General features: G+C 41.5%; 1 protein-coding gene across 2 annotated transcripts in view; it reads left to right on the top strand.

Annotated features, from left to right (window-relative positions):
• Nucleotides 1-15,716, top strand: part of GC (GC vitamin D binding protein) — a 164,484-nt gene that overhangs the window by 86,003 nt on the left and 62,765 nt on the right. For both annotated transcript variants that reach the window (XM_040326097.1, XM_040326104.1), the window contains 4 exons: nucleotides 110-242; nucleotides 3,953-4,164; nucleotides 9,002-9,134; nucleotides 11,838-11,932. In XM_040326097.1, the coding sequence (XP_040182031.1) occupies nucleotides 110-242; nucleotides 3,953-4,164; nucleotides 9,002-9,134; nucleotides 11,838-11,932 (573 nt within the window). The remainder of the gene's footprint in view (nucleotides 1-109; nucleotides 243-3,952; nucleotides 4,165-9,001; nucleotides 9,135-11,837; nucleotides 11,933-15,716) is intronic.

Below are 15,716 nucleotides of genomic sequence, written 5' to 3'. Positions count from 1 at the left end.
TAATACCTGTAATTATGCATATTAGTATTGCCTTATTCTTTGTGTTCAGCATATATTTTGATAATTTTTTTCCTAATAATAAATCTACTGATAAAATGTATTTCTTTAGAACGGTCATTATGAACAGCAGGAAGTATTCCAATGCTACGTTTGAGGAGATAAACAATATAGTGAAGGCTATAGTCTTGCTGACAGAAAAATGCTGTGTTGAAGGAGCTGCTGCTGACTGTTATGATAATGAGGTAACATTCTAGCATCCATCTGTGCCTAACAATAAACTGATGTTTTCAGCAGATACCTGAATTAAAAACATAACACTCAATCCACCTAGTTTTAAATTTGACTAATGCCGCGTACACACGATAATTTTTCAGCATGAAAGAAAACGTAGTTTTTCAGCATGTCTAAAAAACAACGTTTTCCCAACTTCATCATTAAAACTATGTTGCCTAAACACCATCATTTAAAAAAAATGATCTAGCAAAGCGCGGTGATGTACAACACGTACGACGGCACTTTAAAGGGGAAGTTCCATTTGCCTTTGGGCTTCTTTAGCTGATTCCGTGTTAGTAAAAGACAATTCACGCTTTTTTGTCTGTTACAGCGTGATGATGGTAGTTTTACCAGAACGAGCGCTCCCGTCTCATAACTTGCTTCTGAGCATGCGTGGGTTTTTTTCATCGTTTTAGCCCACACACGATAATTTTTTACAACCCGAGAAACGACATTGTTTAAAACAACGTTAAAAAATGCAGCATGTTCGAATTTTTTTTTGTCGTTTTTCAGAACCTGAAAAATGATGTGAAGACCACACACAATCATTTTAGTGATGGACTGACAGCGCTAGCATACCCCTTTATCCTAACTCTGAATGCACGAGCTGTCTTTAACTAGTAGTTTGTGGTAATTTCCCTGTTTTGGGTAAAGTAGAGATGAACTGTGGATAATATAATATACTGTATGAACATTAATGTGTTATTGGTAAACACCATTAACAGTTGGAAGTTGGAGTAGTCGCAATAATCCTTCAATGTGTTTTTATTTTGTCTTACCCTAACTTTTTTACTACATTGTTTAAATATTACTTTTTAATTAAAATGTTTTATTATTATTATCCCCTTGCCGCCAAGCCTATGCACATATGCGGACTCGGCTTTCGGGGGTTATACCGGGATGATGCCCACAGCTGCAGGCATCATCCCGGTATAAATTTTTTAGAGCCGGCGATTGGCTTTCCAGGGATAACAACCGACGTGGTTAAAAGACATTCGGTTGTTATCCCGGAGAAACGGGAGGGGACACCCCCCCTCCCGCCGCCTCCGCCGCTCTTACCGGGCCTCCCGTCCCATCGGGAGACCCGATCTATGATCCGCCTCCTCCAGTAACTAGCCGCAGACTGGAACGAAGCCAGGAACGGCCTTGATCCAGTCTCTTCCATGTAAACACGGAAGGGACGTCACAACGTCACTTCCGGTTTACTCAGCTGCCAATGGCACCGGTTTTAAAACAAAATACACAGTATTCAGAATCGCAGTTTTCGGCAATCTGAATACTTTGAAGTGCAAAGAAGGGATTGGGATTATAAATAAATACAATTTTTTTTTAAAGCGCCCCTGTCCCTGCAAGCTCGCTCAGCAAAGCATACGGAAATTGTGCCCACATATGTAAAAAGCTGCGCCGCGATCGTCAGAGCGAGAGCAATAATTGTAGCCATAGACCTCCTCTGTAACTCTAACCTGGTAACCGTAAAAAAAAAAAATTTAAGCGTTGCCTATGGAGATTTTGTGGTACTGTAGTTTGTCGCCATTCCACGAGTGCGTGCAATTATAAAGCGTGACATGTTTGGTATCTATTTACTCACGTAACATCATCTTTCACATTATACAAAAAAAATGGGCTAACTTTACTTTTTCATTTTTTTTTTAATTCATGAAAGTGTATTTTTCCCAAAAAGTTATGTTTAAAACACCACTGCACAAACACGGTGTGACAAAAAAATTGCAACAATTGCCATTTTATTCTCTAGATTGTCTGCTAAAAAAATATATATAATGTTTGGGGGTTCTAAGTAATTTTCTAGCAAAAAATACGGATTTTTACTTGTAAACACCAAATGTCAGAAATAGGCTTAGTCATGAAATGGTTATACAGGATTTTTATAGCATCAATAGTTTGCGCAGCGCTTTACAAAATGAGGGCAGACAGTACAGTTACAATACAATTCAGTACAGGAGGAATCAGCGGGCCCTGCTCGTTAGAGCTTACAATCTAGGAGTGAGGGTCAAGTGATAAAAAAGGTAAAAGCTGTGGGGGAGGAGCTGATGGAGAAAATGAAAGTATAATTGTTAGGCCCCGTACACACGACCAAGTTTCTCGGCAGAATTCAGCCAGAAACTCGGTCAGAGCTGAATTCTGCCGAGAAACCCGGCCGTGTGTACACTTTCGGCCGAGGAAGCCGACAAGGATCTCGGCGAGGAAATAGAGAACATGTTCTCTATTTCCTCGTTGTTCAATGGGAAATTTCGGCTTGCCGAGATCCTCGGCGGCTTCACAAGGAACTCGACGGGCAAAACGATGTGTTTTGCCCGTTGAGTTCCTCGGACGTGTGTACGGAGCCTCGGTTGAAGGCAGAATTCCCTGAAGAGATGGGTTTTAAGGGATCATCTAAAAGCAAACAGAGTAGGAGATAATTGGACAGATTGGGATAAGGAGTTCCATAGGATTGGAGAAGCTCTGGGAAAGTCCTGGAGGTAAGAATGGGAGGAGGTGACAAGGGAGCAAGAGAGCAGGAGTTCTTGGGAGGAACGAAGAGAACGATTAGGTTGGTATTTTGAGACTAGGTTAGTGATGTAGCTGGGAATAGAGTTGACGGTAGCTTTGCAAGTTGTTGTTAGAATTTTTACCTTAATTCATTGAGTGAGCCAATGGAGGGATTGACACAGAGGAGTAGCAGACACTGAGTGATAGGTAAGGTAGATGAGCCTGGAAACAGAATTCATAATAGGCTAAAGGGGGGGTAGCCTATGTAAAGGTAAGCTAATGAGAAGGGAGTTGCAGTAGTCAAAGCGGGAGATGACCAGGGAGTGAATTAGGAGCTTTGTGGTTTCGTTGGTTAGGAAGGGACATATTTTGGAGATGTTGCAGAGGTTGAGGCAGCAAGATTTGGACAGTGATTGGACATGGGTCCGAAGGGATAGTTCAGAGTCCAGGATTACAACTAGAACCTTGACATGAGGGGATGGGCTGATAGCTGTGCCATCGATCTTGACAGAAGAATCAGGGCACATGGGGGAGGAAAAATTATAAGCTTGGTTTTGGATAGACTGAGTTTGAGTAAGTAGTGTGACATCCAGGCTGATATGTCTGTTAATAAATTAGTGATACATGGGAAGACTGAAGGAGTGAGCTGAGGGGTAGAGAGATAAATTTGTCTGTCGTCAGCCTAGAGATGGTATTGGAAGCCATGGGAGGCTATCAGCTGACCCAGAGAGGAGGTGTAGATCATGAATAGGAGAAGTCCAAGAACAGAACCTTGGGGGACCCCGACAGAGAAAAGAAAAGGAGAGAAGGAGGTAGAATTGTAAGTAACGCTAAAAGTGCAGTTGGATAAGTAGAGAGAGAACCAGCAAAGCGTACAGTCAAAGAGACCAAAGGCGTGGAGTTTTGTGAGGAGGAGAGGGTGGTCAACCGTATCAAAGGCAGCAGAAAGGTCCAGGAGTAGTAGTACAGAATAGTGTCCATTGGTTTTGGCCTTTAGTAGATCGTTTGTTAGTTTTAGGAGGGTGGTTTCTGTGAAATTTGAATTTTTTTAAATCTTCCTACCTTTAAAGCTAATACATTTCAAGATGATCTTTAATGTTGTTTCTAGTTTGTACGTGTCTCATTAAGTGTGCCGAATACGTTGGTTTAATTAGGTTAATATAACAATATTTTTTATATTTTTAACTTTTAGGCATCAGCTCTGTCAGAAAAATCCTGTGATCCAAAGTCTTCATTTCCAAAACATCCTGGAGTCACTAGTTGTTGTGTTCAAAAGGGTCTCGAACGAAAATTGTGTTTAGCTGATTTAAAGCAACCTCCAAAGGAATTCCCTACTTATTTGGAACCATCAAACGGAGAACTGTGTACTGCCTTTAAGACCAATCCTCAGTTATTTTCTATTAAGTAAGTATACAAATACCATATCAATGACAAATGATAGTCATGTAGCTCAAAAAAAGTTCTATGCTTTTCCTATATGAACTCTGTTCCAAAAAAACATGCTGAGATGTTCGAGAGTTGCTCACTTGTTCAATTAAATGGCCTCAGTTTCTCTATTGGTTCTGACAAAAGTCCACAAGTGTATATTAGTGTTAGTTATATACTGATTAGTTATTGTCTCTGCCTGCTAGTTTACTTGAGCCAAAGTCGAAATCTCGGGTGAACCTCCGCTTTAAGGCTCATTCAGAGAAGATAAGAACTACTCCTTGCAAACATAATTAATTGTTGTTAGTACCCACTTAATAGTAATGATAACTATTGTATGAGTTAAAGCTTTAAAATGTACTTCTTTCTGTTAAGGAGGTTGTAAAAGTTTTTTTTTTACCATAATGCTTCTAGGCACTAAAGGCGTTGTAAAGGCAGACATTTTTGTTATCTTAATGCATTATTTATATGAACCACTTCAGCCCCGGACCATTTTGCTGGTCAATGACCAGGCCACTTTTTGCGATTCGGCACTGCGTTGCTTTAACTGACAATTGCGCGGTCCTGCGATGTGGCTCCCAAACAAAATTGGCGTCCTTTTTTTCCCCACAAATAGAGCTTTTGGTGGTATTTGATCACCTCTACGGTTTTTATTTTTTGTGCTATAAACAAAAATAGAGCGACAATTTTTTTAAAAAATAATATTTTTTACTTTTTGCTCTAATAAATATCCCGAAAAATATATAAAAAACTATTTTTTTTCTCAGTTTAGGCCGATACGTATTCTTCTACATATTTTTTGTAAAAAAAAAACGCAATAAGCGTTTATTGATTGGTTTGCGCAAAAATTGTAGCGTCTACAAAATAGGGGATAGTTTTATGGCATTTTTATTAATATTTTTTTTTTACTAGTAATGGCGGCAATCAGCGATTTTTATCGGTACTGCGACCTTATGGCAGACACTTCGGAGACTTTTGACACATTTTTGGGACCATTGGCATTTTATAGCGATCAGTGCTATAAAAATGCATTGATTACTGTAAAAATGTCACTGGCAGGGAAGGGGATAACACTAGGGGGCGAGGAAGGGGTTAATTATGTTCCCTAGGTGTGTTCTACCTGAAGGGGGGGTGGGACTGACTAGGGAAAATGACAGATCGCTGTTTATACATTGTATGAACAGACAATCTGTCAGTTCTCCCCCTGACAGGACTGGGAGCTGTGTGCTTACACACACAGCTCCCCGGTTCTCGCTCTGTAACGAGCGATCGCGGGTGCCCGGTGGTGATCACGCCCGCACCAGGGGCGATGCGAAATTACGGAATGACGAAATGACGTATACGAATGCAAAATGACGTATAGCTACGTGATTTTTCGTGCAGCCGAGTCGACCTGCCGCCGTATAACTGCGGTGGCTGGTCGGCTAGTGGCTAAGATAAAAAGCCTTCAGTGTGTAGCAGCCTTCGCAGCACCCCCTAATACTTACCCCTTTTCTGTCCAGCGATGTCCACGAGTCCCTCGGCCATCCCTGACTCAGCAGCGGTGCCATTGGCTCCCTCGGCTGTCAGTCAATCCAGTTATCAAATCAGAAGAGAGAGGGGGCGGGGTCGAACAGCATCTCTGTGTCTGAATGGACACACAGAGCTGCAGCTTGGCTCAGTACCCCCATAGTAAGCTGTTTGCTGTTGGGGCACTCGACAGGAGGGGCCAGAGCACCGAAGAGGTACCCCAGAAGAGGAGGATCCAGGCTACCCTGTACAAATCCACTACACAGAGCAGGTAAGTATGACATGTTCATTATTTAAGGAAAAAAAAAAAAACAAGACTTTCCATTCACTTTAAATTAACCTTCTGTGTGCAGCTTCCCCCTCCACCATGAGTGAATGCAGCCTTTGAATAATTTGAGTTATATGATTGCTGACACAATCACCATGACTGTATAAACAATCATAGTGTAAAAAATATGATGGCATTGCTCTGGGGACAGCATGTATTATTTTTTAAATATATATATAGATCTCTATATGTACCGTATTTTCCGGCGTATAAGACGACCCGGCGTATAAGACGACCCCCTAATTTTCCAGGAAAATTTTTGGTTTTGGGATATACTCACTGTATAAGACTACCCCCTTTTTTTCAAGCCCCACTGTGCCATTACATGCCCCCACTGTGCCATTACATGCCCCCACTGTGCCATCACATTAAATGCCCCCACAGTGCCATCACATTACTTTCCCCCACAGTGCCATCACATTGCATTCCCCCACAGTGCCATCACATTGCATTCCCCCACAGTGCCATCACATTGCATGCCCCACAGTGCCATCACATTGCATTCCCCCACAGTGCCATCACATTGCATGCCCCCACTTTCCCCCCCACTGTGCCATCACTCACGTTTTGCAGGCCGGTGACAGTCTCCGTCTGCTGCGAGCGTCCATGATTTCAAAGCCGCGCGCCGTCTTCTCAGCGTGTCCTGTGATTGGCAGAACACACATTTTCCCAGTAGCGCCTCTGTTCTATGTTCCGCCAATCACGGATGCCTTCTCATCTCGTCCGAGGATGAGAAGGCATCCGTGATAGGCGGAAAACAGAACAGAGGCGCTGCTGGGAAGATTTCTGTTCCGCCAATCACAGGACATCGAGGACGTGCTGAGAAGACGGCGCGCAGCTTTGAAATTATGACGATCGCAGCTGCACGGAGACCGTACCCGGCGTATAAGACGACCCCCGACTTTGGATGCATTTTTTTGCATCCAAAAAGTCGTCTTAAACGCCGGAAAATACGGTATATATCTATATATACATTATATTTCTTTATAGAGATATGTATATATAGATATATATCTATACATATATCTATATGTATCTAGATATATCTATATATATATAGATATATCTATATATATATATCTTGCTATATATCTATATATCTATATATATATATATATATAGTAATTTTTTTACATACTGTCACTAGAGCAGGTGAGGTATCACTATGGTGACATTGTACTGCTGTGGCGGTGATCATATACAATAGCTAGATGCTCTGATATGATATCAATATGGTATCACTGTATATCAGTCATTGTCTCTGATTGCTGCTACAGCAGTATATTGTCACCAGACCACTACCGCACCAATCACAGTGTCCCTAATCATTGCTGCACCATTCACAGTATTTCTAATCACCGCCACACTAGGGCTGGGCCGAACAAACCATTGTTCGGTTCTCAATAGAACTCCCGAACAGGGAAAATGCTCTAACCCTAACGGTGAACCCCATTGAAGTCCATGGGAGCCAAACAGGAAAAATTGTGTGGGGGTCTGGGTACTGCCCTGGGGACATGTATCAATAAAAATAAAATAAAATAAAAACAATAGTTTTTTCAGGAGCAGTGATTTTAATTATGCTTGCAACAATAAAAGAGAAAATTCCTTTAAAAATAATGCTTGGGGATACCAATTCACATGAGGGGGCGGGATCTGGGCGTCCCCTTTGTTAAAGGGGGCTTCCAGATTCTGATAAGCCCCCCGCCCGCAGACCCCCACAACCACCGGGCAAGGGTTGTGGGGATAAGGTCATTGACCCCATCAACATGGGGACATCCTCCCCATGTTGAAGGCATGTGGCCTGGTAAGGTTCAGGAGGGGGGGCGCTCTCGTGTCCCCCCCTTTTCCTGCCGCCTGCCAGGTTGCGTGCTTGGATAAGGGTCTGGTATGGATTTTTTTTTATTTGGCGCAGGGTTTCCCTTAATATCCATACCAGACCTGAAGGGCCTAGTAATGGAATTTGGGGGGACCCCCACGCATTTTTTTTTTCAATGACTTTCAAAGACTGATCTGTATTGCCGGGACCCGACAATTCATTATAGCCGCTAGTAGTTTTAAATTACTTGTTTTCCTTTAGAAATTTCATTTTGTGCAGAGACTGTTATAAACACAGGAAACATGCACTGCTTTATAGGCATACTATAGACACCCCCAGGTACAAAATTTAATTTATTTTATTGTTTCACTTTAAGCATTATTAAAATCTCTGCTCCCGAAAAAACTGTAGTTTTTAAAACATTTTTTCTTTTTGCATTAATACATGTCCCCTGGGGCAGGACCCAAGTCCCCAAACACTTTTAAACACTTTTTATGACAATTAACCTTTAAAATTAGCACTTTCTCCCATAGACTTTTAAAGGGTGTTCCGCATCTTTTCGAATTTGGGTGTAATTACAAGTATGCCTATGCTGTGTGTTAGAAATATCTTATTAATTAACAACTTTGTGTAAAAAAAAAAGTAAATTTAGATTTTTTTTCCTGCATTTTCCCAAAGTTATGGCAAAAATTTAATTTTCAAAAGACTCACTATGCCTCTTAGAAAATACCTTGAGGTTTTTTTGTTTCCTAAAATATCACAAAGGACACAGTCACCAGGAATCTTTTCATGGTCATTACTCAGATGCCCATATTACAATTTGTATACTTTAAGACTACTTCTATTTACCCTTCTGTCCTAGACACTAGCCTACACGTGCAATTATGTTAAAACAGCATTGATTATAGACTGTCCAAGATGTTTCATACAGAGAGGACCACTTTGTGTAAAAGTACTTTATAAGAACAGATAAGTAAGGTATACTTTATGTAATACTGGCACAGGTACCAATCTCTTTTATGTAACAGTATGACAGGCTTAGTGACATTGCGTGAGCAGAGGATTGTGAAGATAACTGAATGATTGTTTCTTTATAGCAGTAACATTTCTGATAGATTCTGTTTCTTTTGCCTGTTTCAAACTTTACCTTGTCTGCTTGACAGATTTCTCTATGAATACTCCAGTAATTTTGCACAAGCTCCATTTCTAATAGTCAAAAACGCCACAGAAAGCTACTTAAAAATGATACAAGAATGCTGTACAGCCAAAAAAATAGCACCGTGTTTTCTCAAACAGGTTTGTCTTTCTTGTTTTCTATTTCTCCTTTTGGACAGATTTGTTATGTTTGTAATATTTCCCCAGCCTGTGGTGTAATAAATTTGTGTTTCAATGTTTTTTTATTAAGGTTTTTCATAACAATAAAAAAAAATGTACATGCATTTAGATGAGTCAAAATACTGTCTTTTACAGCAATAGAAAGGTAAAGTTACACGACTAAACATATATATTGAGATACTTAAAGAGCACATAAGGGCGAACACTAAGAAGAACCATGTGCGTGGGGGGGTTCTGTAACCGATCGAGAGAGATGCTGGACATGGCTACTGCATACCTGACCTCCCCTTTTGGGAACAAGCTGAGATCGGGAGGAGGCATATCCATCTCTCCCCCTATCATTCCCCACATCAATATTTTATCATGTGTGCAACTATCTATCGCTCAACCTAGGAGTCATCTGAATAAAAAAAGTAATATAGAGAGATAACTGGGGAAGGAACAGAAGAGGCCAGAGTGAGAGTAGGGAGAAGAGAGGGAGAGTAGAGAGAGAAGAAAGAGAATACCGGTGCGGAAGGCAAAAATGTTGGCAAGTACTTAGATAAGACCATTAGGGAATGAGGGGGACCTTCATATAGCGAGCCCAAGGTGCCCAATAAATTTAAACCTAGCCTTGCGCGTTAGCCAATTGCTGTCAAGTGATCGATTTTGCATGGTTGTGATCTCTATTTTTCTAATATTAGGAATCTCTGGAACTCTTTAGTGATATATATAAATAGTGTACAAAATGTAGTTGAATCTCGAGTCCAATACTGTTAAAAAATTTAGGTGAATGTACACCTTTATTTAAAAAAAATAAACAGAAAAGTGGCATAGGGTTTCTCTGAATATTTAACCGGCCGACCGCCGCACGCAGATGTACGTAGACCGAATGGCACGGGCAGGCAGATTGGCGTACAGGTACGTCCCTTTTAATTTTGCCGCCCAGCAGGCGCGTGTGCCCGCCGCGTGTCTCGTGAGCGTGTTCGCGGGTCCCGGGAACTCAATGTTACCGGGCGGCCAACGAATGTGGTCGGCAAAGGCAGAACAAGGCATTCCCCTATTCTGCCTAGTGACACTGTCACTGATGGCTGTTCCCCGTGATCTGGAATGGTCATCAGTGACGTGTCACGTGTAGCCACGCCCATGCCCCCTAACAGTAAGAATCACTCCCTAGGTAACACTTAACCCCTACAGCGTCACCTAGTGATTAACCCCTTCGCTGCCAGTGTAATTTTCACAGTAATCAGTGCATTTTTATTGCACTGATCCCTGAAAAAATGACAATGGTCCCAAAAATGTATCAAAAGTGTCAGATGTGTCCGCCATAATGTTGCAGTCACCATAAAAATCGCTGATCGCCACCATTACTAGTAAAAAAAAATATTAAAAGAATGCCATAAAACTATCCCCTATTTTGTAGACGCTATAACTTTTGAGCAAACCGATCAATAAACGCTTATTGTAATTTTTTTACCAAAAATATGTTTAAGAATACATATCGGCCTAAACTGAGGAATTTTTTTTTTTTTTGATATTTTTGGGGGATATTTATTATAGCAAAAAGTAAAAAATATTGAATTTTTTTCAAAATTGTCGCTCTATTTTTGTTTATAGCGCAAAAAATAAAAAACGCAGAGGTGACCAAATACCACCAAAAGAATGCTCTATTTGTAGAAAAAAAAGGACGTCAATTTTGTTTGGAAGCCATGTCGCACGACCACGCAATTGTCAGTTGAAGCGACACATTGCCGAATCTCAAAAAGTGGCCTGGTCTTTGACCAGCGTAATGTCCGGGGCTTAAGTGGTTAAAATAGAGGTTTATCCAGGTATATAGCCTGCGTGGCACTGGCCAGTTAAGGGAGGGCAGCAAGCATGTGGCTACCCATTCCAATACCGAACCAGGCCACATGGGTCTGGTACCTTTTTACATGAATTACCTAAGAGTATAAAAATTCTAGTCATGGACTCAAATAGACAAAAAAAGGGTATGTACTGTACATACACTATATTGCCAAAAGTATTGGGATGCCTGCCTTTACACACACATGAATTTTAATGGCATCCCAGTCTTAGACTGTAGGGTTCAATATTGAGTTGACCCACTCTTTGCTGCTATAACAGCTTCAACTTTTCTGGGAAGGCTGTCCACAAGGTTTAGGAGTGTGTCTATGGGAATGTTTGACCATTCTTTCAGAAGCACATTTGTGAGGTTAGGCACTGATATTGGACAAGAAGGCCTGCCTCGCAGTCTCCGCACTAATTAATCCCAAAGGTGTTCTATCGGGTTGAGGCCAGGACTCTGTGCAGGCCAGTCAAGTTCCTTCAACCCAAAGTCACTCATCCATGTCTTTATGGACATTGCTTTTTGCACTGGTGCGCAGTCATGTTGGAACAGGAAGGGGCCATCCCCAAACTGTTCCCACAAAGTTGGGAGCATGAAATTGTCCAAAATGTCTTGGTATGCTGGCGCCTTAGGAGTTCCTTTCACTGGAACTAAGGGGCCAAGCCCAACCCCTAAAAGACAACCCCAAAACCCCTCCTCCACCAAATGATTTGGACCAGTGCACAAAGCAATAATAAAGCAAATAATACAGTAGTATGGCACCTAAATACTTCTATAAGATTGTATTATTTTTTATGAACTATCTATGTTTAACTATTTGATAATATTTTCATGCCCAGAGACTTCAGATGCACCCAGTGCATTTACTTACTGTGATGTCCAACAGGCTGTGCTCTCGCTTTGCAAGTTATGGAGAAGAAAAACTAAAGTTCAGGTACAGGCAAATGAAGCATTTAGCTTAGTCCAGTAAGATTTGATTAGCAATGGCTTTAGAAAATTGGTATAATGCATATTAGCATGACATTTAGCCAAACATAAATGTATTTATTTTGTTGACGCACTATGTATCGTATATAATCAAGTATATGCCGACCCGAATATAAGCCAAGGCAACTAATTTTACCACAAAAAAATGGGAAACTTATTAACTTGAGTATAAGCCTAGGGTGTCCATCTGCATGCCTCACTTTGCCTCACTGTGTCCATGTGCATGCCTCACTGTGTCCATGCCTTACTGTGTCCATGCCTCACTGTGTCCTTGCCTCACTATGTCCATGCCTCACTGTGTCCATGCCTCACTGTGCCCATGCCTCACTATGCCCATTGCACACTTGTAGAGGAGAAATGGGGCTACATGTGTGCCAAGTTCCAGATCCAGGGGACCTATGACCGGCCAGTACGGGGTCCCCAAAATCACCGGAGAAATGACCATTTAACATGGGAGTCTATAGACGGGGTGCCCGGCTTTGAAAAATCGGTGCTCCCCGGGTGTAGGTCTCCCAGACAACAAACTTTGCACACTTGTAGAGGAAGATTTGGGGTCCAGGGGACCTACGGCCGGCCAGTAACGGGTCTCCAAAGTCTGGGACATCAGGCGCAAAAAGGTGACTTGAGTATAAGCCGAGGGGGGCATTTTCCGCACAAAAAAATGTGCTGAAAAACTCGGCTTATACTCGAGTATATATGGTATGTTTAACCTTCTTTTTTCCATGGAAAACTGAGATTTCTCAAGCGAGGCAAGACTAGTGTGTCATCATCCAGTGTGCAAGGCTGGCTTTGGAGCTACGTTGTCCGCCATTTCTCCCAAGTCTTCCACCTTTCTCTTGAAAAAACCCCACCACATTATCACAAAAATATTTTGATTTGAGAACAAGCACTGCATGTACCTTGCTGTCTCTAACATGTGGAATTTACTAACAAGAGTGGTTTGCTATGGAATCTATATTCCAGCATGCAAGTGCAAGGATGTATCATGCCGCTGTAAAAAAAAACAAAACGTATATGGTCAGATTAGCGCAAGTGGGCAGGGGACCTACACTGTAGAAAGGAACCATAAGTTGGGGCCTTGGCAATAAAATGCAGTTTACAGAAGTGAATTAGTAATGGGTCCAAAGTACCCATTTACCTGTTCACTTTTAGCAGGTGATTTGTGGCAATAGTTTACTCTCATTCACTGTATATATAGTTTGTCGAGTCAATTCACTAGGATTCCTACACTGTTTTTTATTATGAATTGTTGTGACCATTTTAGTATATGTAAGTGCTTCCTTTTTTAAATAGGTTTACAGACTCTTTTCCAAAAATACATTTAGAGACTTGTTTGTAATCTGCAGATACATGAAGCAGGCTTTTTTTATCTTTTAAAATGTAAACTACTTATTTAGCAAAATTCAAAGAGAAACAGCAATGCATTAAAGTGCTCTTAGCAGACTTCTAACACTTTTGTAAATTATACTTTAAGTATGTAGTCTCAGAGAAAATTTCCGTGTGTGCCTGCTACAGCTGGTAAACGTGGCTGTAAATTTGTTAGAATTGCTAATCATTGTGCCTTTACTGACAACTTGAATTGTCACTTAGAGCTTAGTGAAAAACCTCCTGATAGCATTTTTGCTGGAAAAAGTCATGGTTAAGTAGTTACTTTCAGACACATTATTGAATCCCGGCACTACTCAAAACGAACACATTTCTGACTTTAGCTTGAAAGGGCTACTGAAGCCACCTGATTGATTTTATGGTTCGCACAGAGTAGATATCAGGTGGTACAATGGTAGTATATACTCTCGGAAACTTTTTCCAGGTTCTGTATCACACTGCATAACGCAACCAAAAACACGAGCAGTGTCTTAAAGTGCAGCGCGATGTAGAAGCTGATGTGTGTGGCAAGTGGCCGCGATGTCCGCCGGCCGCCTGCGATCGCTCCTAAAAGAGACAGAATGGGGATCTGTCAATGTAAAAAGACAGATCCCTGTTCTGTCAGAGGAAAAGAGACAGATCTGCTGTTCCTAGCGATCAGGAACAGCGATCTGTCTTCTCCTCCAATCACTACACTGCCCCCACAGTTAGAAACCTCCCTAGGGAACACTTAACCCCTTGGTTGCCCCCTAGTTTAACCCCTTTCCTGCCAGTGACATTTATACAGTAATCAGTGGCTATTTTTAACATTGATTGCTGTATAAATGTCAATGGTCCCAAAAAAGTGTCAAAAGTGTCCGATCTGTCCACCGCAATGTTGCAGTCCCACTAAAAATCGCTGATCACCGTAAAAAAATAATAATAAAAAATAATAATAAAAATATCATAAATCTATCCCCTATTTTGTAGATGCTATAATTTTTGCGCGAACCAATCGATATATACTTAGGTCCTTTTCACACTGAGGAGTATTTCAGGCAATTTAGCGCTAAAAATAGCACATAAATAACACTTGAAATACTCCTGCCCCAGCATTCTTAATGTGAAAGTCCGAGGGCTTTCACACTGAGGCGATACGCTAGCGGGAGAAAAAAAAATCTCCTGCAAGCAGCATCTTAGGAGCGGTGAGAGTAGCGGTGTGTATAACGCTCCTTCACCGCTCCTTCCTATTGAAAACAATGGGACACCGCGGTAATACCACTAGCAATGCACTTCTGCAGAGGCGCATTGCTGACCGTATTAACCCTTTTTCGACCGCTAGCAGGGGTTAATACCACACTGCTAGCGGCCCAATACCGGCAAAATTCCGCTGCAACTGTGACGATATAGCGACGCTAAAAATAGCAGCACTATACCGCCAGCGCACATGCTGCCCCAGTGTGAAAGGGGCCCAATTGTGATTTTTTTTCTACCAAAAATATGTAGAAGAATACATATCGGCCTAAACTGATGAAGAAATTTGTTATTTTTACATTTCTGTTTTTGGATATTTATTATAGCAAAAAGTAAAAAACAAAATTGTCACTCTTTTTTTGTTTATAGCGCAAAAATATAAACCCGCAGAGGTGATCAAATACCACCAAAAGAAAGCTCTATTTGTGGGAAAAAAAGGACATAAATTTTGTTTTTGTACAGTGTCGCATGACCGCGCAATTGTCACTTAAAGCGACGCAGTGCCGAATCGCAAAAATTTGCCCGGTCATTAAGGGGGCAAACCCTTCCGGTCCTTAAATGGCAAAACTGTCATAAATCCTAACTTTATATTTAACAACACGGCACCCTTGATCTTCTTAATTTTTAAGTAGTGCTGTCAGCACAGATTGCTGGACTACAGATGCATACATTGATTTCTTTCCCAGTAAATCAATGTTAAGCATCGTGCACACCACTATATTTTTATTTTTTTCATTTAACCCAGTTGGTTGAATGTAAAAACACTGACAGCTCAGGTTGGAGCTGCTGTACAATCTGATGTTTGTACAGTGATCTCCCCTGCTGTGCATTTGTGTTCGGACAGGGGGACGCCCTACCCCCCGCCAAAACACTCCGGTCAGAGCTCTAAGCCATTGGCTGAGAGTGCTGATTGGGGACTGGCTGGCAGAACTTTTTCAGTCATGAGCCTTCGACCGAAGCCGACCAAACACCTGGCTTCGGTCAGACCAGTTGCCATTCACACTGGCCGAATGTCAGCCGGTTTCTATTGAACCGACCAATGCCAGATGACATTTGGCCCGTGGGTATTAGGCATTAGGCTACTCGATTAGGTTTTACTTTGGAGTAATAGTGTTCGGATACTATCATGAGGG

This window comes from Rana temporaria, chromosome 1 (assembly GCF_905171775.1).
Source record: "Rana temporaria chromosome 1, aRanTem1.1, whole genome shotgun sequence".
NCBI classification, from domain to species: domain Eukaryota; kingdom Metazoa; phylum Chordata; class Amphibia; order Anura; family Ranidae; genus Rana; species Rana temporaria.
The sequence above is the reverse complement of the archived record's forward strand: the minus strand, read 5'-3'. Positions and strand labels throughout refer to the sequence as shown.